General features: G+C 47.4%; 1 protein-coding gene across 1 annotated transcript in view; it reads right to left on the reverse strand.

Moving 5' to 3' along the window:
- Nucleotides 1-24,000, reverse strand: part of LOC134078754 (girdin-like) — a 31,831-nt gene that overhangs the window by 6,555 nt on the left and 1,276 nt on the right. The window contains exons 3-16 of the mRNA XM_062534890.1: nt 22,076-22,181; nt 19,384-19,453; nt 16,796-16,854; nt 15,337-15,420; nt 12,552-12,692; nt 9,672-9,835; nt 7,707-7,788; nt 6,634-6,792; nt 6,178-6,324; nt 4,143-4,293; nt 3,722-3,873; nt 2,320-3,363; nt 794-948; nt 320-470 (exon numbers count right to left, since the gene is read on the reverse strand). Coding sequence (XP_062390874.1) covers nt 320-470; nt 794-948; nt 2,320-3,363; nt 3,722-3,873; nt 4,143-4,293; nt 6,178-6,324; nt 6,634-6,792; nt 7,707-7,788; nt 9,672-9,835; nt 12,552-12,692; nt 15,337-15,420; nt 16,796-16,854; nt 19,384-19,453; nt 22,076-22,181 — 2,665 coding nt within the window. The remainder of the gene's footprint in view (nt 1-319; nt 471-793; nt 949-2,319; nt 3,364-3,721; nt 3,874-4,142; nt 4,294-6,177; nt 6,325-6,633; nt 6,793-7,706; nt 7,789-9,671; nt 9,836-12,551; nt 12,693-15,336; nt 15,421-16,795; nt 16,855-19,383; nt 19,454-22,075; nt 22,182-24,000) is intronic.

Consider the following 24,000-nt stretch of genomic DNA (forward strand, 5'->3'; position numbering starts at 1 on the left):
GTGCAGTGCGGGGATTGTGGGTCAGATTGGGATTAACGGCGAGGGGGGGAGAGCATTCCAGCACTCCAGCATAAAACCTTTGGTGTCGAGAAGCTCAGCATATTCTACATGAGCGTGGACACTGTGTGACTTCTTCTCTCATCTGTTTTACAATATAAACGGTTTACCTTGCTCTCTGGAGTATAGAAACACTGTAAAGACCATAGAGATTACTGTACTGAGGATAAGATAAACAGATAAACTTCATGCATGTGCATGTGCATGTGTGTGTGTGTGTGTGTGCATGTGTGTGTGCATGTGAGTGTGATGTGGGTCTTACAGAGCGCAGTTCCTGGCGCAGCTGCTGGTTGAGGTTGGAGGACTCCTGCAGCCGGGCCTCCAGGGCGGCCATCTTCTCCTCCTTGATCTCCACGCACCTCTTCAGCGACATCTCCAGCTCCGTCTCCAGATGCTGCAGCTGCTCCGACCGACTGAGAGAGGGAGAGACACAGAGAGACAAAGAAAGAGGACAAGAAAGACAGGGACAGAGAAGCAGAAGGGTAGCATAAACTAAGTTTAGCATACCGTCCAGAATCGGCACAAGACAGCAAAACACCATTTCATAGTTATGAATATGAACATAAACTGAAACACAATCCAACTGGCCAAAGAACCGGCAACTAGTAAATGCAAACTGAGTGTAAATATGTCTGAATGTGACCTACTGTGAAATATGTTGAACTATGAGTTATGAGTGTGAAGGTAGCAGTAGTACAGACTACTGCCACAAGGGGGCACCAGTGTCTCCACCTACTTCTCATGTAGTACATGGTGCAGGTCTGCAGTCAGCGGCTCCTGTGGTTGCTGCTCCTCCTGCAGCTGTGTGTAGCCCAGTCTCTCCATCTCCTGAGTCAGTCTCTTCACCTCATTATCTCTCTGCTGGAGCCTCAGCTTCTCGCTCACCAGCTCCTGTTCAAAAGACACAAAGACACACACATAAACACACATGTACACACACACACACACACACACAAACACACACACACACACACAGACACACACACACACACACACACACAAACAGAGGATCACACACACGTGTGCACATACACATACACATACACACACACACACACACACACACACACACACACACACACACACACACACACGCACACACACACGCACACACACACACGCACACACACACGCACACACACAGAGTTATAGTGCAACTTGAGCATCTTGACAAAACGGTACCATACAGTAGTGAACTGGATAGCAGCTCTGCTGTGTACATGCTGACTAAAGGCTTTTGCCTGGGCTTGGGTGCGCTTCCTTTTGTTAGTGAGCAATGAATGCAGTGTGGCCTGAGACTGCTCCAACACAGGTGCCACAGGCCAGTGGTTAAAGCCATTAGCCTCTCAGTGACAATGCAACAGACTGGCAGGAAGATGCACATACATTAATAGTCTATAGATTAAACAGACTGAGGGAACAGCCACATACAGCAATAGCCTATAGATCACACAGACTGAGGGAACTTATACAATAGCCCATAGATTAAGCAGACGGAGGGAACATTTATACATACATTAATAGCCTATAGATTAAGAAGACTGAGGAGACATCCACACAAAGCAATAGCCTATACATTAAGCAGACTGGAGACGTCTGTCTCCAAAGCAACTGAGCAGTACAGCACTGCTATGTACCAGTATGTAGGTTTGATCAGTATGACATCTTCTGAGGAATTAAACACGTCTTGGTGCTGTAAGCTGTTAGCACCTTGCGTTGGGTTGGTTGCCTCCAGTTACACTCCATCGGTCTTCTCCAGCTAACTATTCATCACTAACACATCTACTCAATGTTGGCCATCTTCAACTAGTTACTCATTATTGGCCATCTTCAGCTAGTAGCCTAACTCACTATTGGGCATCTTCAGCTAGCTACTCACTATTGGCCATCTTCAGCTAGCTACTCACTATTGGCCATCTTCAGCTAGCTACTCACTATTGGCCATCTTCAGCTAGCTACTCACTATTGGCCATCTTCAGCTAGCTACTCACTATTGGCCATCTCCAGCTAGCTACTCACTATTGGCCATCTTCAGCTAGCTACTCACTATTGGCCACCTTCAGCTAGCTACTCACTATTGGCCATCTCCAGCTAGCTACTCACTATTGGCCATCTCCAGCTAGTTACTCACTATTGGCCATCTCCAGCTAGCTACTCACTATTGGCCATCTCCAGCTAGTTACTCACTATTGGCCATCTTCAGCTAGTTGGTTCACTATCGGTCGTCTGCTCACTGTTGGTCATCTCTATCTGCCCACTCACCTCCCTGAGCGTGCTGAGCGTCCTCTGGTCGATGGCGGTCTGCTTCATCATCTGGCGCGCCTCCATCTCCAGCTCCTTGACGCGGGCGCCGTTCTCCCGCAGCGCCTCCAGCTCCTTGCCCAGGGCGCGGTTCTCCTTCTCCAGGGCGCCCTGCCGCAGCGCGCCGGCGTCCAGCGACGCCTCCTGCACCTCGGCCCGCTGCCGCAGCCGCCGGTTCTCCTTCTCCAGGCGCGCCTTGTCGCGCTCCAGCTGCGCCGCCTCGTGCTCCAGGGCGCGGCCGTCCGCCTCCGCGCGCTCCAGCCGCCGGCCCGCCAGCCGCAGCTCCTCCAGCGAGCGCTGCAGCGTCCGGTTCTCCGCCTCCAGCTCGCGCAGCTCGCCCTCCAGCCGCCGCAGCCGCCGCGCCGAGTTCTCCAGCGCCGAGTTCTCCAGCGCCGAGTTCTCCAGCGCCGAGGCCAGCCGCCGGTTCTCCGCCGAGTCGCGGGCGGCGGTGGCGCAGCAGCAGGGCTGCTCGGCAGCGGCGGCCCGGTGGTGGCTGAGCTTGGCTGAGCAGCTGGTGGAGCGCGCCGGGGAGATGGACGGGCTCAGGCCCAGCGGGCTGGCCTCGGAGCGGGGCTTGAGCGGGGACGAGTCGGGGCTGGAGGCGTACACCTCCATGCTTCTCCTCTTCACACCTCCCGAGAGAGGAGATCCCCTCCCCTCCTTCTCCTCCTCCTCCTCCTCCTTCTCCTCCTCCTCCTCCTCCTCAAGCTTGGACGGATCTCCCTTCTCCTGCAGGTTGTTTCTCCTCTTCTCCTCCTTCTCCAGGCGACGCTGCACCTCCTCCTCCTCCTCCTGCACCTCCCTCAGCTCGGCCTCCTTCTGGGCCTCCTCGCGCTCCTCCTGCCTCCTGTTGTCGGTGCTGTCGCTGATGTCCACACACTCCGACAGAGACTCGGCCTTGGTCAGGTCTCCCTCAGAGGGAGCTTCGGTGATGCTGTCGTCCATCTGATTGAGGGAGGAGATGCTCCGGTTCAGCAGCTCGTTCTCCTCCATCAGCAGCCTCACCTTAGCAACAATCACACAAATAAACAAACAAACAAACAAACAGGAGTCATTTCAGCCACAACTCTTTTAGGAGTCATATACAATCATTCACTCTGAGCTCTGAGAAGTGCCACAATGCCTGCACATTTTTAGATGTAGTTGAGAGGGAAAATGCAGCAGGCTATCTAGAAACAGATGTTTAATTCAATCCTTTCTGAGTGTCCATACCATTCTTCCTTATGCAGTACAGTATGTATGCATTGATGTATAAATGCATGTTTGTTTGTTAACCTATTTATTTACAATGACACACCGATGGGAAAGGACTTTACATTTCATTGAACTTGTGACAGACGACTTTGCTTTCTTCTCCACTTACTTTATGAGATATACCAGAACCTTCTTTATCAGAAGGTTCCCTGGTTCCTCGGAGTTCCTCCACGGTTCTGCGCAGGCTCTGGTTCTCTCTCTCCAGCCTCAGCAGACGGCTGCAGGCCCTCTCAGCGACCTCCTCGTCCAGAGACTTGAGCACTGCACACACAACCCAGCCCCCCGGGCCACACTATTCAACCTCCATCCATCAACATCATACACCACACATTATTCAGGACTCCATTGATGGTACTACCAATCCATAGCCAAATATGTATGCGTGTGTAGGTGTGAGTGTGATTGTCTGCATTCCTGAATGTGTGTGTGTGTACTGTATTTGTGTGTACCTGTCTGCATCTGTTTGTCTGTATGTGTGTGTGTGTGTGTGTGTGTGTGTGTGTGTGTGTGTGTGTGTCTCCTCTCCCCACCTGACCCCTCCGGTGTGTCGGAGGCCTTGCTGAGCTGCTCCAGCTCCCAGCCCAGGTGCTGCGACTCCTCCATGCTCCTCCTCTGGGCCACCTCCAGGAACACGTTCTCCTCCAGCAGCTCCTCGATGCGCCGCCGGTCCGACGCTCGCTCCTGGGGGAGATGGGGGGAGGTGGGATGGGGGGGTGGGAGGATGGTTGGATGAGGAGACAGAATTCGCAAAGTTTGGCTGGGGAACAGAATAGCCCACCCCTAATGTAATAGAATCAGTCACCAAATTGGCTTATGTGGTACAGTATATGGATGAGGAGTTTTTTTGACAGATGCTCCCCTTTGATTCCATTACTCACTTTATACCTTTTTATAATTCCTTTCATGTATTCTAGCTCTATTCTCCTTGCTCTTGCGCCAGCATGACAGCATGACGACCTAATCAAATCATATTCTTCACGGAAGCCTGGACGTCCGTTACCCTTGAATGTATCATCTGGCTGCACAGCTACGGTAATTACTCTGTTAAATTAAAGTTTAGCCATTTTGCTTTACAATCGCTAAAAACGGAGGTGATGATGACAAAGTTTACAAGTTGCAAAAAATGTTGCACGGGTAAACGTCTTTTCACGAAAAAAATCTGTTGAGAACAGTATTCTGTTCTCCTTGCTCTTGCGCCCTGGCAACCAGCATGACTGCCTCTGTCCAGCCACATGGTTTTTTTCTGCAACCCAAAATGTGGCCTAACTGCTAATAACTCCAAACTAGGGATGTTAACCGGTGACTGTTTGACCGATGGTTGACCGTATCCAAGTTAGCCGACCAAAGTTGTCGCTAGTCGGTTAAAAAAAAAAAAAAAAAAAAAGAGGCATCTTTAAATTAGGCTAAAGACAGTGGACTAAACGCTACTACAGCTACATGTAGCCATCTCATTCCAAGAAGATCTTTTTTGCGTGAAGTTAACAAATTATCCCTCACACTCAATTTTTCATAACGCCTGCTTGTAGGCTAGGCTACGTAATAAACCAATAAAAACATTTGGCCCCGAGGTCACAGCAGTGGCCGGTGCGTCTTTTGCAATCTGGAAGTGCGGTGTTTTATCCATTGGTTTTATCGTGTTTTTCAGTCTAGGCAACTTTCCGCATAAGATGGGCTTAGATTTGGAAAGACATTACATCTACATTTCAGGAAGGGTCATCAATGGTAACAGATAAGGTAATGATCATCTTTCGTTATTATTGTTAGCACTTCCTCAAACTAAGCTGCGTCTCTTCGGAGCTGTCATTTTCATAAGTGAGCCGCGGCCATTTCGGCTTCAAATGAGCTTCTAACGCTAGACAAACGCCTATATTTGCAACGCGATCACCTTGTATCCAAACCATTTTCGGAGCAAAGGAACCATTTGTCCTCCACTTACAAGCTCCTTGGTTTGAAGGACTCATGTTTGGCGCTGGATTTAAAAAAGTGACGTGAGCGAAAGGGCGGCGCCGGGGCTGTGTGTATGAGCGTGGGACAGAGAGATGAGAGTTGGGAAATTGCGTGGCTTTTATTTCAAATAGCATAATTTATTTTAAACGAATCGGTTAACCGGTTTCAACCGGCTAATGAGCCTCGGTGGTCGGTCAAGAATATTTTTAGTTTTCGCCATCCCTACTCCAAACTAGGCTTATTTGCCCTGAAATTTCTATAGGGTACCTTCGTCACCGTCATTTGACATCCAGCATCCACAATGCGTTTTGAGTTTCACTCAACTGTCCACGGTGGGTGGCCCACGACTGATTTTCCCAAATAAAAGTCAGTATGGCTGAGGGTAAATAATTACCCACCCCTGGGGTAACAGAATTAGTTACCAAATTGGCGTATGGACCAGTTAACGATGCAACATGATGAAACACACACCCACACACATGCACACACACACGCCATGCCTCCACATAGAGAAACACACACAAACAGACATGTTTCCCATGCCCACACAAACACACACACACACACACACACAAACACACCCACAAACATGCCCCCGCACATGCTGCACCCACGCACCTCCTCCATGTCGTGGATCTTGGCCTGCAGCTGCAGGCTGTGCTTCTCGAGCTGGTGCAGTTTGTCCGAGCGCGCCCTAGAGCCCTCCAGCTGCTCCTCCAGCATGGCCTTGGTCTCCAGCAGCACCTGGTTGTCCTCCTTCAGCTCCTGCTCAGCGCACATACACACACACACACACACACACACACACGGGATCACACACATGCGCACATAAGATTACATACAAACACACACACACAAAACAGACACATGCCATTTAGCTGCAAGTGGCACAGATAGACTGGTATTCTTACATTAAAGGTGTCCTTCTGTTTTACAGTATATAGCCCAATTGTGTTGATGATGCATTTAAAGGTAAAGTCTCCAATTCCAAGTCTAACGCATCAGAGAATAAACAAAGTATAAACAGAGCGTCTTTATCTGATTTCAGATGTGGGCCGAGCCCCCCTGCTGTACCTCCACTTTGGCCTTGTAGAACTCCAGGTTGTGGAGGCGCTCGCGGTAGCGGCCCACTTCGCTCTCCAGCTTGTCGGCTCTGAGCGCCTTCTCCCGCAGCGCGTCCAGCTCGTCCCGGTACGTCCGCGCCGCCCGCGCGTCCGTCAGCAGCTGCATGTTCTGCACGTCCGCACGGGACACCGGACAGGGCGAGAGACGGAGGGCGGGGATTAGTGATTAGCAATTAGCAATAATTAGCCACTGAAGTGTTTATGTGTTCCTTTATTTGCTTGACTGCTTAGTCTGTCAATTAGTCTGGTGACCAATGATTCATTAGCAAAATAGATTAATAAGATGAAACAGATGGATTAGCAAAAACAAATAATTTCAGTATCGAAGCACTGACATTATTTGTTTTTGCTAAATAATCTAGAACAGACAAACTTTGTATATCTAACAGGAGAATGCGGACAATGTTTGTTTGTTTGTGAGTTTATCTGTTTCATAACAAGGATTGACATACACTACATTCACCTCAAATGTCACAAAAATACTCTGACATTCGGATGCACTGAAATATTTACTATAAGCCTATTTGGAGTGTTTATCCCTTGACAGTGTTGCTATTTGTGAATAAGTACTTTATAACATCCACGTTGCTCAAATCCAGAGAACACTTATATAACAATCTCTGAACAAAATAATTCATACAACATCAATAGCTGTCACCGCCAAAACCTAAATATCTGCTACCAATACCAGAAGTACCGCTAGTGTCTGTGTTTCAATGTGCTGTTAGCGCAATAAATAAGTAATAATACTTCATCCTGTTAAGTATTTATTATTTGATAATAACACATAATCATGAAGTAAATATTATTAGTACTTCATACTTAATCTGATTAAGTATTATGACTTACTCCTGTCCTGATATAAGCAATAAGTAATTAGTGCTCACAATAGTGACTAAATCATTAGGTGGTGTGTGTGGTCGTGGTGGTGGGCTGATAAGCAATAAGTAATTAGTGCTAATTAGTGACTAAATCATTAGGTGTGTGGTGTGGTCGTGGTGTGGGGCTGGTGTGGTGCAGTACCTCTTGTTGGACTCTCCTCAACTCAGTCTCCATACTCTCCAGCTCCTGCCTGCAGTCCAGAAGCTGCTCGCTCTTTTCCTCCCTGTGTGTGTGTGTGTGTGTGTGTGTGTGTGTGTGTGTGTGTGTGTGTGTGTGTGTGTGTGTGTGTGTGTGTGTGTGTGTGTGTGTGTGTGTGTGTGTGTGTGTGTGTGTGAGTGTGTGTGTGAGTGTGAGAGTGAGGAGGGAAGGCATGTGTGTGTGAGAGAGAAACATAATACAGTACATAGATGTGAGCGTGCTTCATCTTTCTATGGGAAGATTCATGCAACCATATATACACACTCACACATATGCACACCCACACACACACACACAGACTTATTCATAAACACACAAATGTATACTCATGCACGCACACACAAACACACACACACACTTATTCATAAACACACATGTATATGCACACACACACACACAATCATACAAACTGTGACGCAACCATCCTATGCGTGACTTGTTGCGTTTCCTCCCTTTATATATTTAATTCCAATCTCCCTCTCCTGTTTTTAATCCACGCGGCCACGCGCCTTTGGATTAGATTTACGGCCTTGTTGACATGTGCTCATGTACTTCCCCCTCGGCAATGGACACTCGCACAAAAACACAACACCCACCCACCCGCCCCTATGTACGCCCCCCTCCCCCCCCCCCCCCCCCGTGTGCTTCCTACAGTATGTCAACCCTGAGCCATACAAATCACACAGTCATGCTTTGTGTGTGACCACGTCGACTACCCTGCAGCAACCACCATCAAACCCAGCACCAACAAAAGGAGCTCAGTATAAAAGGAGACAGGGAGATAGAGAGGGAGAGGGGGAGGAGAGAGAGAGAGAGAGAGAGAGAGAGAGAGAGAGAGAGAGAGAGCAGCCACCGCAGGTCTGGGGGAAGCCTTGGATGACAGCTCTGCAACATGGATACATCTATGACTACTGCTGCCACTGTCAATCAGAGTCACAAAGGCACCTACGCAACTGTAGTCCCGAGAGACAAAGTGTCCCCCTGGCGTATGATGCTATGAGCGTATGTGTGTGTGTGTGTGTGTGTGTGTGTGTGTGTGTGTGTGTGTGTGTGTGTGTGTGTGTGTAGCCACATGTGCGTACATGTGAAGAGATCACAGGGGAAAGGGGATGAGAGGGGACTCGATGCTGCAGGGAGCCTCAGGTCTGGGGGAAGCTACATGCTTCTGCTGCAGCTTCCAGAGAGCCAACTCGGAGGAGATGGAGGTGGAGGAGGAGGAGGAAGATGAGGAAGAATAAAGTGGGTCAGTAGCGAAAGCGAAAGGCCCCGGCTCCGAGTCGTGCAAGAGCGCTCGGCTAATCTGGGCCAGCCACCCCCGAAGGCTTCTGATCGTTTACGAGAGCTGATCTGCCTTTCATTCAAATCCGCCACCTCCGTAACGTGTGGAGATTTGCAAACAGGCATCATCACACATGGCGGAGATTTCATCAGCTTTATCGGTAGGTGGGGAGGCATAAGTGTCAAGTGCACATAGCATGTGTGAGTGTATATAAATACATGACCTCTGGAGGGGTGAGTGGTCACTGGTCAGCACTACAGGTGTGGGCTCGACAGACTGAAACACAACCAATGCCTGTCATGTTGCGTAATGCATGCCTTTGATGTTTTCATGATCAGTCAGTTTAGTGAAAGAATCACAGTCCTTAGGGTGAGTGAACTAGCAAGGAACTACAAGGCTGGCTGGTGTGTGTGTGTGTGTGTGTGTGTGTGTGTGTGTGTGTGTGTGTGTGTTTTCAAGAGCATAAGTATAGTACAGTAGGTGCAAATGTGTGTGCAAATGAATGTCCAAGTGTGTGTGTGTGTGTGTGTGTGTGTGTGTGTGTGTGTGCGTGTGTGTGTGTGTGTGTGTGTGTACAGTATGTGTGCATGCGTGTAATATGTGTATGTGCGTGCGTGCGTGTCACTCACAGCTCCTGTCGGAGGCGCCGTATCTTGGCCTTGGTGTCGGCCAGCTCCACGGCCAGGTGCTGCTGCGAGGCGGGCAGGTGGAGGCCCATGGGGTCCCCGGGGGACGGCGTCCTCGTCGGGGTCAGCTGACCGTTCTCCCTCTCCTGCAGCAGCTCCATGATGGTCTTCACGGGGGCCAATCACAGACCACGGGGGTCAAACAACACCCCCAGAGGAGGACAGAAGGAGACACACGAGCACAGAGGGAGAAATGAATAATACGGATATATTTGGGTGTAAATATTCGACTCTTTTGCTGCACTTTTTCGGGTCCCTGTGTCTCAGTAAAGTAGGTCGTCGGTGAATCAGTTCCAGTTTCCACTGATTTCCTCCGAGAGCTGACAGATATGCAGGAGTTTGTTGCAAGTAGAGAGAGAGAGAGAGCCAGACTTATATCATCATCAAAGCAGCACAACAAGGGAGAAGAAGCCCCTTGTGCTGCTGATCACCCAGATCATAAGAATAACCAACTCTGGAACTGGGTCTGGGCCCTCATCAGCACCACATCTGAGGTGGACCACGGCCAGAGGAGGGACAGATCTGGGCCGCATCTGCACCACCCTAGGACCTTACTTTCTCTCTCTTGCTCTCTCTCTCTTTTATCTTTCTTTCTCTTTCTCTCTCTTTATTTCTATTTCTCTCCCTCTCTCAACCTCTCTCTGCTCTCTCTCTCTCTGCTCTCTCTCTCTGTTCTCTCGCTCTGTTCTCTCCCTCTCTCTTTCTCTTCTCTCTCTGCTCTCTCTCTCTCCCTCTCTCTCTCTCTCTCTGTGGGTGAAGACCTTGCTGGCTCAGCACATGACATGAGAGCGCAGGTCTACTGTGGCTCATCAGTCACTCAGCCGGTCATTCAGTTCAATCAATCGCTCCATCCATCATCTATTCAACCAGCCACTAACCACCCATTCATCTCTGATCATCCTGCTCTAGAATGGGGATGTAGTGTGTGTGTGTGTGTGTGTGTGTGTGTCTGAGAGAGAGAGTGTGTGTGTGTGTGTGTCTAAGAGAGTGTGTGTGTCTGTCTGAGAGAGAGAGAGAGGGAGAGAGAGAGAGAGAGAGAGAGTGTGTGCTTGTGTGTGTGTACGTGTGTGTGTGTGTGTGTGTGTGTGTGTGTGTGTGTGTGTGTGTGTGTGTGTGTGTCTGATTCAATCATTTGAGGCTTCTTTTCATCAGTGTTATGTTCAAAGCATCTTAACTTGTCATAATAATACTCGTAGTCATGGCATGATAATAGTTAATAGTACGGTAATAATCATATATACTGTATATGACTACAGAACAGCCATCTGTCTCTGCTTCCTTCAATTACCCATCTCACTATATCACAACACTCACTTGTGTGTGATAGCAATTAAAAAGTGTACCAGTTAAAACAAACTGTATCAATACCCCAGGCTCCAATTAGGAGAACAAGACAATCTTCTGAGCTGAAGCGCCAAAACACACAGCAGGCACAAGAGTTAACACTTTTCAGGTCTGTCGCTGAAGCAATATGACACTGAATACATTTTACCTGAGTGCTTAAAAATACAGGCTTGAGTAAGGAAAGGAAACTTGTGTGCAAGGAAACAACATGTTTAAAGGGATATTCCGCCATTTTTGGAAATACGCTCATTTTCCACCTCCCCTCGAGCAAAACAATCGATATTTACCTTGTTCCCGTTCATCCAGCCATTCTGTGAGTCTGGCGATACAACTTTTAGCTTCAGCCTAGCATAGATCACTGAATCGGATTAGACCATTAGCTTCTCGCCTGCTAGCTTCATGTTTAAAAGTGACTAAGATTTCTGATAATTTTCCCATTTAAAACGTGTCTCCTCTCAAGTTAGAAAGTGCAATAAGACCAACTGAAAATGAAACCTGGCGTTTTTCTAGGCTGATTTGACATGGAACTACATTCTCATCTGGCGTAATAATCAAGGCAACTTGCAGCTACTGGCACTACTACTGCTTGATGTCTATGGGGACTATTTTCAGATGCTGCGTACGATATCACTGCGCCTATGGTATGTTTGCAAGTTGCCTTGATTATTACGCCAGATGAGAGTGTAGTTCCATGTCAAATCAGCCTAGAAAAACGCCAGGTTTCATTTTCAGTTGGTCTTATTGCACTTTCTAACTTGAGAGGAGACACGTTTTAAATGGGAAAATTATCAGAAATCTTAGTCACTTTTAAACATGAAGCTAGCAGGCGAGAAGCTAATGGTCTAATCCGATTCAGTGATCTATGCTAGGCTGAAGCTAAAAGTTGTATCGCCAGACTCACAGAATGGCTGGATGAACGGGAACAAGGTAAATATCGATTGTTTTGCTCGAGGGGAGGTGGAAAATGAGCGTATTTCCAAAAATGGCGGAATATCCCTTTAAGCTACTGATATCTGTACTGTTTACCTCAAAATATGTGCTAGACATACATGAATTTGATTTAATGTTCTACAAAGCGACCTTTCCGAATTGTCTTGAGGAAAAGGAAATACACAGGCAGACCAGAATCTTGCATCTAACATGAAACATCAATACAGAACATCACGTGGCGTTTTGGGTCTGTATGCGTTCAAACTTCACACACGTATTTGACTCAAGCCTGGTACAGTAGGTGCTCACTCTTAAAATGAATGTGCTGAAAACAACACATCTCTGTGTCCAGATCGGGACAACACAGTTTGTGTTATTTCCAACACATTGCTTTTGTTATTTGTTACACAGTATGTGTTGAAAATAACACAGCTTCCGTTGTTTTGTTTTTAACACATCTCTGTGTCCAGATAGGGACACCACAGTTTGTGTTAACTTATTTCCAACAGATTCGCGTTGCAGGTGTGCCAGACAGACGGGGTTGTTTACCTCCAGCTGCTGGTCACGCTGGTCCACCAGCCTGCGGAGGTGCATCGCCATGTTCCTGGAGAGAGCGTCCAGGTCGTCAGGGCAAAGGTCACTGACCTCCAGCCAATGCAGGTCAAGCACGCTGTCCTGGCTGTCGGTGACCTGTCAGACATTTCGATCGCGCACAGACACACGTGTGTTTGCAGGGGACATATGCACACAAACACATGCAAGCACACACACACACACACACACACACACACAGAGAGAGACAGAAAGGGAACAAGGAGACCGAATACACAGAGTCAGCAATTTACGCAAACCCATATACAGACAAAAACACATTCACACACAAGAGTAAATTCCACTCATTACATTCTTCCATGCATAAAACACAAAGCATCAATCCACCGTATAAGTCTACCTCAGGGATGGGCAACTGGCGGCCCGCGGGCCACATGTGGCCCGCCTCCTCACTCAGTGCGGCCCGCGGATGATCATTTTTACTGTGATTAAAAATGCGTGTTTTTTTTTTTTTTTTACCGCACCGTCATTGTAATTATAGCCTACTGTTCGCCGATAGATAGCGCCTCCTATGCAAACCATCTCGGGCCTTCGGACCTTTACAAGCGCTGAGGAAAAACAGTGCACACATAGAAGAAAAGTAGAAAACTCATTTAGAAAACCGTAGGCTACCTTTCAGTCAAAATCGGAAGCAGTGTCTGTTCATAGAATGGTAAGGCAAACCCATGTCAAGTTTTGCTAGAAACTATATCAGCCATGAAAGATTTAAACTTCAGTCGCCACTAGCCTACACTACAACACCTTGCGAAAAGTTATCAGAAGTAGCCTGCCCTACACACACGGAGCTTCTCGGCCGCTGTCGTAGCCGACCTCAAATCAAAAGTAGGCTAGCCTACACTAACAATAGCGACTAATTGCCAGAACTACACAGGAATCCGTCTTTTGCTGTTTCGCTTGAGCTTGCCAAAGCAAAGAAGCTATATGGCGAAATTGTTTGGGTGCGTAGGCTAGTGGAGGTAAAAACTTCGAAACGGTATATTTGTCCCGACGCACGGTGACGCGCATAATTGTTGACATTCTGAATGTCGAGGGGGGGAGCTGAGACAAATCATGCATGACTGCAAGTAGGCCTACTGTAGCCTACTTTTTGGCGTTGGATGAGAGTACAGATGTGATGGATGTTACATGTTACAGTAGGCCTACTCTCATTATGGACGTTAGGGAATGTCTATAAATTCTTAAAAATGGAGTGGGAGCATAAATGCATTGAATATGAGGCTTGTAATTGCACTTCATGATGGGCCATTGTTTTTCAATTCTGTGCCATCATTGAATGGTGATTTATGTGAGCCCTTTGCACTGAAAATAATACTTATCACTGGCTGTAAAATATTTGTATTTGTTGTTAGGGAGTCTATGTAAAAAATGCATTTGAGCATGAAAATTGACATATTTCGTTCTTATTCAGAATTATTTTGCATCAGCATCAGCTGTGCGGAAGTGCGCGGCCACATTTGGCCCTCTGATGGTGATGATAAAAAAATGTGGCCCTCTTAGTCATGAAAGTTGCCCATCCCTGGTCTACCTAATAATACCGCTTTCTTACAGTAATGTCATGCTACATGTAGTGCATCACTCCACATTGTGTTAAAGCAACGCAGGCCTGAGGCTACAACAGGGTTGTGGATCGCATATGAGTCACAATAGAAGTGCACGCTACAATAGAGAAGTATGCTGCCACAGAGAAGCATACTACATCAGAGAAGTATGCTGTAACAGAGGGGCATTCTAGAGCCCTGGATGAATCAAGCACACTTCAGTTGGCATGTCTCTGGACGCTCACGTGCCACTGCAGTGGAGAGAGCAGTGAGGGAAGACGGCTTAGCGCCTGTAGACATGTAGGAGGGAGGGGAACAGACTCATTACTGTAAGAGCTGAGGGGAGTCTCCTGACTCCTGCTAGTACATCTCACACTTATCAAGGCCTCCACTGAAAACATCAGTCCTCAGAAATGATGAAAAATGGTGTCTCTGTGTGGACGTCTGTTTCAGACGAGTTATCAATAGTTAGCTTTATGCTTTGATTTTAGCTGTTCACTGGATTGTAATTGCATCTGATTTTGTCTACCTCAAAGACAATTCGATGGGACTATTGATACTAGGTGATCAATGTAGCATAGAGATTCAATCGCTAGGTGTTCAAGAAAAACATGGAAGATAAATTAGATGTCTTATAGCGGTGAGAGCAAGCTTCTTTTAAGAAGATATTTTTTTCTTGTTGTTCTTTATTGATTGTTCTAGTTTCCCACTTAAAGTTGGTGAAATCAAGCTAGAAATGTACAGTACAACAGTGTATTACATCACACGGGTAAAGAATAGAGAGCAGTTTCTGTGTCAGAGAAGAACTGCAGTTTATAAACTTAAAAAATATGCAGCTTCCCATAGCAGAAGTAAACAGACAACAAGGAACACACAACTGAGGAGCGTACGAAAATGAAAATTTGGGCCAAGGCAAAATGTACCCAAATGAAGCATGATGTCTTCCAGAGATGGCTCTGGTACCTCTTTTACAGGCTGCACCACTATCTACAGTATGATGGGACCTTCATAAAATGTTAAAGACGATTTCCTGTTTTATTTATTTTTTCTGTCTATCGGGCTTAAAGATCATATAAAGACTGTAAAAAAAAAAAGGGCCAATAAGCTGTAATTATAACACCAAGTATCTGCAACTTTTCAGACAGGCTCTGACATAATCATCTCTCTTGGTTCTGAGACATTACCTCTTGGATGTGGGACGCTATGGCCGCTTTAGTGCCAAAGTCCAGCGACTGGATCTTCTCGATGTATTCTTCTTTTCTGTGACACTGAGGGGGAAAATAGGGAGAGGCACATTGAGGTCAAAGAGACAGAGAAAGAGAGAGAGAGAGAGAGAGAGAGAGAGAGAAAGAGAGAGAGAGAGAGAGAGAGAGAGAGAGAGGGAGAGAGAGAGAGAATGACACTGCATAAATCACACTTCTCGTTCCTCCTCTACACAGGAGGGTAAGCAGGGTCAGGCTGTACTGGGCTGTTACTGTAACTGTGAGGCCTGATGAGGCGACGCGTGCTCAGGGACGGGAAAGAAATCAGGACTCTACTGGACTCAAGTGACCTCAAGGCAGCACACACACACACACACACACACACACACACACACACACACACACACACACACACACACACACACACACACACACACACACACACACACACACACACACACACACACACTCAAGAGCTGCAGCAGAGTTCAGCACTCAACACTTTAAGCTTCTTAGCCGCCAACATGAAACTCACAAACACGGATAATGATGAGGAAAAAACTTGCACCATCATTTGACATCCATATATATATGCAGTTCTACAAGATCAGAGCATGCATCAGTACATAAGTGCAGCTAGGGCTGTTTGCACACTCGCACATACAGTATAAATATATATGTGCGAGTATACCGATATATATATATATATATATATATATATATGGGACTGTTGATATATATATATATATATATATATATATATATATTTATACAACAGTTAGGTCCGGTCGAACGATTTAGCAATATCTGATTGGACGAGACACGTTCTATCAGTGGTGATATTAACCGATATCACCACGGGTGACTCTTCACAGCTAATAATCACTCCGCGACGGTTGATTCTTCGCTTTGATTTAACCAGAGATCTTTGACTTAGCAGTTGCATAGCAACTACAAGCGTTCTGAGCTAGGCCTACTTCGCATAGCGGATGAACTGGGCTAAATGAAACGATGGCAAATAATAATTATCCTTCCTAAAAATGCACTCGGGTATCTTATTTTTGTTGGCAATGGAACTGTTGTATAAAAGCATTATCGCACTCGTGGTCGTGGTGTTGTTGGCCAATATCGCCACGGCTGTAGTTACCTACGGCACTCAGCCTTCGGCTTCGTGCCTGCGGCGAACCACAGCCGTGGCGATATTGGCCAACAACACCACTCCCACTCGTGCGATAATGCTTAAATATATATATATATATATATATATATATATATATATATAGATAGATAGATAATATATATATATATATATACTGATACTGCATACTGATATACAGTGTATATCAGTATGCACGTATATACTGTATATACAGTATATCAAGAGTTCAGAGGTGTCATGTATGTGTAATGTATCCTACATGAGGATGCACCCTGGGATTACCTGCACTGCGCATCCCAGTAGCAGCAGCAACAACTTCTTCATCTCCTCCAGGCTTTGATCTGGAACACACACACAAATCCATCACAATCCCTGCCCATCCACAGAGCCAAAAGCTCAATGCCATTATACTACAGCAGCAGGATATGGCTTACTGGGAACAGTGGTCATTCTCATATCTATTAAAAAGGATTAATCTCCTTTTTTTTCTCCCTCTGCTGAAGTAGGCTAAAGCTATCCTGTCCTGTCCTATACCCGCGGCCTTTGCGGCTGGCGCGCCAAGCGATGGATGGCACCGTGGATTTGGGTCAGACATGCCACGGCCAACCAGAGTGGCACCGCGGTGCGGGGGCCCACCGACTGATGCAAGTGCAATTGAATTATAAACCTGCTGAGCTTGATTGTGTGTGTGTGTGTGTGTGTAGCCGTTAACTGACTGAACGCCGCCTCATCCGCGGCTAGGTTTAACCGGCCATTCCCCGGCTAGGTCAGTGAGGACAAGAGGCGCGATATTCCAAAGCCGCCTCGGTGTAGGCGTAAACATGTAAGAACTGGGTGTGAAGTTGAACAGTGACGTACAACAACATAGGCGTCGAAGTCTCGTGACACTACTGTCATTCTCAAAACAGCGGTGCAGCTCTCTGTCAAGTTCTCTGCTCCTCCGTTTGATATTTCTAGATCTTCTGACTAAGTTTACTCTACTTATCCAAACTGACGACATCAGCACTGTCACTAGATATAAAGCAAACATTGACTTTCACTCGGTGCTATTCACTGACCGTAAAAAAGTGTCATTAGTAGCCTGTGCAGCATGCACCTGTTCTATACAGTCTGGTATGCACTGTTGTTTGTGGCTAGCTAGACTTGCTAGCTCGATGTGACACAATATTGTAGCGCGGCTCGGATATGCTTGTGTTACGTTCATGCAAGGGGGAAATGTAGCCTACGGCTAAGATGGTTAAGCAGCCTGTTGTCATAAGATAGTTGACGGTTACGCATTATATAGGTGTACTAGACTAGTCAGCTGATGTGTTGTGGAATAAGGGGTTTATGTTACGGGATGCCACCCATGTTGTGGGATATAGCCACGGGGATCTTAAACAGGCCACTTCCATGTAATGTCATTCCTCATATTCATCTCGTAATAAACATTTCCTAACAGAGTAATTCTTGCCTCGTCACAATATCAACTCTCCACTCATTCCGCTTGGACTATGCATTATACCTTTCACTGCCTCACGTCTGCGTGGGTTCCAAACTGTCTTCCTAACAGCAGTTACAATCAGTATTTTTGTGATAACAACAAAACAGCTCTGCAAAGTTTAAACCAACGATGCTAATCGCGGTTAGCGATTAGCCATTTAAAATGCAGAGCCTACCCTCATAAGGAGACCTCTCCAATTCAGAAAAATGCATTAAACTAAAATTGGACAATGTTGTTATGTTTCTTAAACCTTAGGGTGGGTATGATATAGGCCTAGCCTACATGCTTTAACGAAATACGTTGTCAATGGTTATTTGAGCAAGCTAGCCAAGGTCTAGCTAATTTATCCTGGCTGCAGATAAAGCAGGATAGCTATGTTTGCCCCAATATGTTACCAAATTAATAAATAAATGCTGAGATGTTTGGCGATTTAATTGCCATTGACATTTGAAAGAACAGTGTGTAGATAGACCACAAGGAGCAGTGTTAATATGTGAACAGTATGATGATGATCTGACAGCTGTGCTCAGCATACAGTCAGTTTGCTGATTTTAAATCTTTCAGCAGTGTGTGCACAACTCTCGTTGTTGACAGCTCCGCCCATGTCTCAGCAAAGCCGCCGCATATCCGCCTCGCGTCCTCACTGCAGTCGCCCCGGCGATATGTGTACCCCCAGGGGAGGACAATTGGCAGCGTAAATCACCCCGTCGATTAGCCGGCTATCAGTGAGTACAATCGGGGCTAGCCGCCTAAAAGCCCGTGAATCGCCGGCTATCTGTGCAGTCAGTTAACGGCTTGTGAGAGAGAGAGCGTGTGTGTATGTGTGTGTGTGTGTGTGTGTGTGTGTGTGTGTATGGGGGGTGGGGGGTGGATTGCTGGGTGAACCTCACAGACTAATGTGGTTTAATTAGGCAAGAGAAATACAATTAATCCATGCCGCTACAGTATTATTAACCCTGTGAGGAATGCGACAGGGCCCAAACTAAAAGCTCCACATATCCAGGTTAGGTGCACGCACACTAGACTAGACTAGCATGTTATAATGGCCTAGTCCAGCATGTTAGAATGGCCTAGACCAGCATGTTAGAATGCAGCACGTGAAAAAGAACTTCATCAAGAACATGAAAGCAACAGTTTATGAAAGGAAGTTCTGCAACTGACTGAAAAGTCACTCTAGATTCAGGGGATCAAATTGATTCTTCTCAATATCCTGTATTTCATCTATTTACCCTGTTGATCTATTGCATATAAGCTCTCACTGAAACAAACTGAACAAATCAACAACACTGAAACGCAATCACTCAAAGCAAAGAGGGCTTAGCCTCTGTTCTGTACTGTTCACAAGTGTCCATAGTAGCCTTACAGTGTGATATGGTGTGATACCCACCACAGAAAGGGTTCTTGCCCAACACCAGGGCATTGGGAAGAGGCATCATGACCAGCTGCTGAAGAGTCTCCTGTAAAGGGCATAAAACAGGCAACACTCAGAGGGGCTGCATCGGGTTCACCTCATCAGAGTCGACGTCCTTAAATACAGCACTCCAAACAAAACAACAAAACCTACCCTGGGGAATACTTATGAAGAAATGCTGTGTTTTATCACATTTTAACACATCACAAGGTCTGGTCCTTTTACACAAAATGATGTGTGCATAGTTAATTCATTCATAGGTTTTTTTTTTTGTGAAAAAAAAACTATGAATGTGTGTGTGTGTGTGTGTGTGTGTGTCTGTGTGTCTGTGAATTAAATGTTGTTTTTACAGTTGCGAGCACGAGTGTGGCAGAGTGACTCATTCTGTGTTTATTAGCCCAAGAGCTGGCTTTTTTAGGGGTGGAGGTGGGGTGGGGGGACAGGAAAGAATTATCTCGCTCCCAAGGGCCACTCAACTTTGATGCAGAACAATTACTGTACCCTGGCCATAGGGTCAGCTTTTCCAAGGAGAGTGGCTCCACAAATTTCCAGTGAAGGACAGAAAGGACTGGGGGGTGGGGTGTGTGGGTGTGTGTGTGTGTGTGTGTGTGTGTGTGTGTGTTAATGGTTCAGAGGTCCAGATGCTTTTTCTCAAGCTGCTCAAACATTTCTACCAGGAGCCGTTCTTGCTATTCCAAATCAATGGCTGGTTGCTAGGGTAATGAGGTAGGGTTGAATCGATGCTTGACCGAGGAAGTTAAACGCACAGCTTTTTAGACGGACTGATCTTGCATGCCAAACGAGGAGACGGAATATTTTTAGGAATAAAGTCTCCACCAAACTATAAATAATGAAACCGCATGAATAATGCAAGTGCTGGAGTCTCTCTACCCAAACCCCAGAGAGATAATACATAACTTTGCACGTCTATGCTTAACTTATCTCTATCTGGACAGACGGTGATGGGCAGGTCAGTGACGTGCCTATCAACGACTACAGATGAACACTGGAGGGCTCATGGTCCGGTAGCACAAATCAACTTGACCGCAGATGGTGGTGTGTCCACTGACATGCTCTGTCTGATGGGAACTCATCGTTGTGATTTCGCTTGCACATACTCTGCTTTCTCTCTCTCTCTCTCTTTTTGTGTTTCTCTCTCTGTTTCTCTCTCTCTCTCTGTCTCTTTCAGTTCTGCTGTAGAGGCAGAGTCGTTATAGTCCTCCTGCTAGGCCCCTGTGGGGATGGGGATGTGGAGGCAAGAAACGCCAAGTGCCTGTTTCACATGACTGAGAGGGTCATGCGAGTGTGGAAGCAGCCCTACAGTGTAGCTGCACTTACGTACCAATGCATGCTCTGATCTTGTAGAAGCAGAGTGCAAAAGGCATGTTTGGATAAAGCAAAGAACGACATCCGATTTACAGTAAAGACTTGACTTCCTTTTACTTAAGCACCCACCATGACACCCCCTCCCCCCTACACACACATCTGTCTTACTCCTCAGATAAACAGATATTTTTTGTTTGTGTGTGTGTGTGTGTGTGTGTGTGTGTGTGTGTGTGTGTGTGTGTTACGTTCAAGTTGTTGCAGTCGTCGTTTGGTCACTGCTGGTTGTCATTACGCAAAGCACTTCCATCAGCTGCACGAGTGAATGATCCAGACAGACAGACATACACACACACACACACACAAACACACACACACACACACACAGAGCCAGACGTCCGCTCCGGGGGAGCCCAAATGGGTCACTTCCAGCCCCCAGAGTAACCGTGGCTCCCCCAGCTCCAGCCCCAGCCCCAGCAGCTGCAGCAGCAGCAGCAGTCACACCAGCAGTCACAGCAGCAGTACTAAGCGAAGCAAAAGGGCTAAAACTCTCCTACTGCGCCACCGTCTCTCCCCCCCCCAACAAGCTGAGCTGGTCTGGTACAGGCTCTCCTCCACTCATCTACTGATTGCACAGATGTTAACATGTGTGCCACGGGAGAGGAGGAGGAGGAGGATGAGGATGAAGAGGAGGATGAGGATGAAGGGGAGATTTAGGGCAGCCATCTTAAGAGGAGGGCGAGGAGGCGTCTGGCGGTGTGGGAGAGGGGCCGTGGGAGGCCGGGAGACAGATGTGCCAGAGGGCTTCTAGGTCGGACCCTCGTCAAGGGTATTAGAGGAGGGAGCGGCACGAGCTTTCTATGTCAAATCCGGCTGTGTATGTGCGTGTGTGTGTGTGTGTGTGTGTGTGTGTGTGTGTGTGTGTGTACATGCATGCATAGTATGTGCAAATCAATCAATGTCTGCACACTAGTTACTGTGTGTGTTGTGTGTGTGTGTGTGTTTAGCTGTGACTCCAGAAGGGTTATCATACAAAAATAGTAACTACAGACATGTATCTTTTCAAAAAGTATAAGTAACCTTTCCCAACTTGAGTGATACCGTCATCTCATCTGGCCCATGGACTATGTGTGTGTGTGTGTGTGAGTGTGTGTGTGTGTGTGTGTGTGTGTGTAATGTTCTGCTTAGAAACACCTTGGGTCCCTAAGTGTATGCTGTGGATAACAAAACAAAGACATTGATGCAAGAGGGGAAAAAATGATAGCCCCAGCCCAGTCCAGTCCAGTCCAGTCCAGTCCAGCCCAGCCCAGTCCAGCCCAGCCCAGCCCAGTCCAGCCCTTCTCACCTGGTAGTAGGTCTTCATGTGCTGCACTATGGCCATCAGGTTGTGGATCCTCTGGCTGGCCTCGCCCTGGGCTTTCTTCACCCGCGGGCTCACCTCCTTGGCCTCTCTGCCGCACAACACAAGCAAACACGCGGGCACCTGTGTCAACGCAGTCACCATGGCACCGGGCAACGGGCACCGCAGCGAGCAGGCCCGGCTCATTCAGAACTCCCCCCTAACAGGAGGAGGGGTGTGTGTGTGAGTGTGTGTGTGTGTGTGTGTGTGTGTGTGTGCTAGTGTGTGTGAGTGTGAGTGTGAGTGAGTGCGTGTGTGTGTGTGTGTGTGTGTGTGTGTAGTGTGTGTGTGTGTGTGTAGTGTGTGTGTGTGTGTGTGTGTGTAGTGTGTGTGAGCGTGAGCGGGAGTGTGAGTGTGAGTATGAGTGTGAGTGTGAGTGTGTGTGTGTGTGTGAGTGTGAGTGTGTGTGTGAGTGTGTCTGTGTGTGTGTGGGTGAGGGGGGGGGGTGTTCTGCTACAAACATGGCTGACATTTTTCCAAGGGAACCTGCAGTCTGGGACCGAGCGGTTAAAAAAAAAAACCTCACAGCACAATCCTCCCATTCAGCCACTCATTCTGCCCCATCTGAGAGACAGCGTCCCAGGCAGTCAGTCAGCTGGCAGAGCTCAGCCAAGGGGGCTGTGTGTGTGTGTGTGTGTGTGTGTGTGTGTGTGTGTGTGTGTGTGTGTGTGTGTGGTGCCAAGGGCAGCGCCTGTGTTTTCCTGTCTGTGGACTAGAATGTGACTTCTCATTCAGAGCAACTTCTGTCTGTGCCGGCTCCCCTCTCCCTCTTCCCTGCCACACCTACCGCCACCCTCCGTCTGTCCGATCTCTCTATTGCTTCTTTCACTCTTTTATCTCTTCACCCTATCATTCTTTCCCTCTATTTGTTTTCCTTAAGCAGTTCTCCCTTTCTCTCTCACTTACTTTCTCTCTCTCTCTCTCTCTCTCTCTCTCTCTCTCTCTCTCTCTCTCTCTCTCTCTCTCTCTCTCTCTCTCTCTCTCTCTCTCTCTATACATGCCTAGCCTCTTTGTGTTTCTCTGTATATGCCCTGACCATGTCTTTCTCCTGCAAAACATTCACATTCAAATGTGCTTCATTGGCATGGCAAGCGATACAATGTTGTGCCAAACTTGGACAAAAGGGGGAAAAGGGGAAAAAAATCCTCCACACACATAATCTCACACACATACACAACACACACCACACACACACACACACACACACACACACACACACACAACACAACACACAATTTCCTCTCTGCACTGTCCCTGGCATATGCCCCGTGTGTGGTGTCTGGATGCCGACACACTGACCTAAAACACTTTGGCCCGTGCTGCCCTAGTCCTGTTGTCTGGGGCACAGCAGCCCCCTCCCCACCTCTTTCTCTCTCTCTCTCTCTCTCTCTCTCTCTCTCTCTCTCTCTCTCTCTCTCTCTCTCTCTCTCTCTCTCTCTCTCTCTCTCTCTCTCTCCCTCTCCCTCTCCCTCTCTCTCTCCCTCCCTCCCTGCCTGTCATTCTCCAGGATCCGTCTCTCATCTCAATCTGAGCCATCTGTGCCCACATGCCAGTGATAAATCCAGCGCACCCGCCCCGGCGTAATCCAGAGGGGGTCTCCTATAACCCAATCCATGGGATTACCGACCGGAGCTGGCGATCGTGTTTACTATCGCTGCGGCACTGGAGATGCCAAGTGGAAGGTCTTTCTCTCCTCCTGACAATGCTCTTTTTCTGTGTCCCTCTCTCCTCACCTCTTTCCCATGTCTCAACTCAGTGGGGAGGTAGTAGGATAAAGGGTCCATCTATGTTGCCCTCTAAACACCATGTGACCAAATTAGAAAGTGTATTGAACTTGAAGTGCAAGTGGGCGTTTCCTCTGTGAGCAACAC

The sequence above is a fragment of the Sardina pilchardus genome, chromosome 1 (assembly GCF_963854185.1).
Source record: "Sardina pilchardus chromosome 1, fSarPil1.1, whole genome shotgun sequence".
Lineage (NCBI taxonomy): Eukaryota > Metazoa > Chordata > Actinopteri > Clupeiformes > Clupeidae > Sardina > Sardina pilchardus.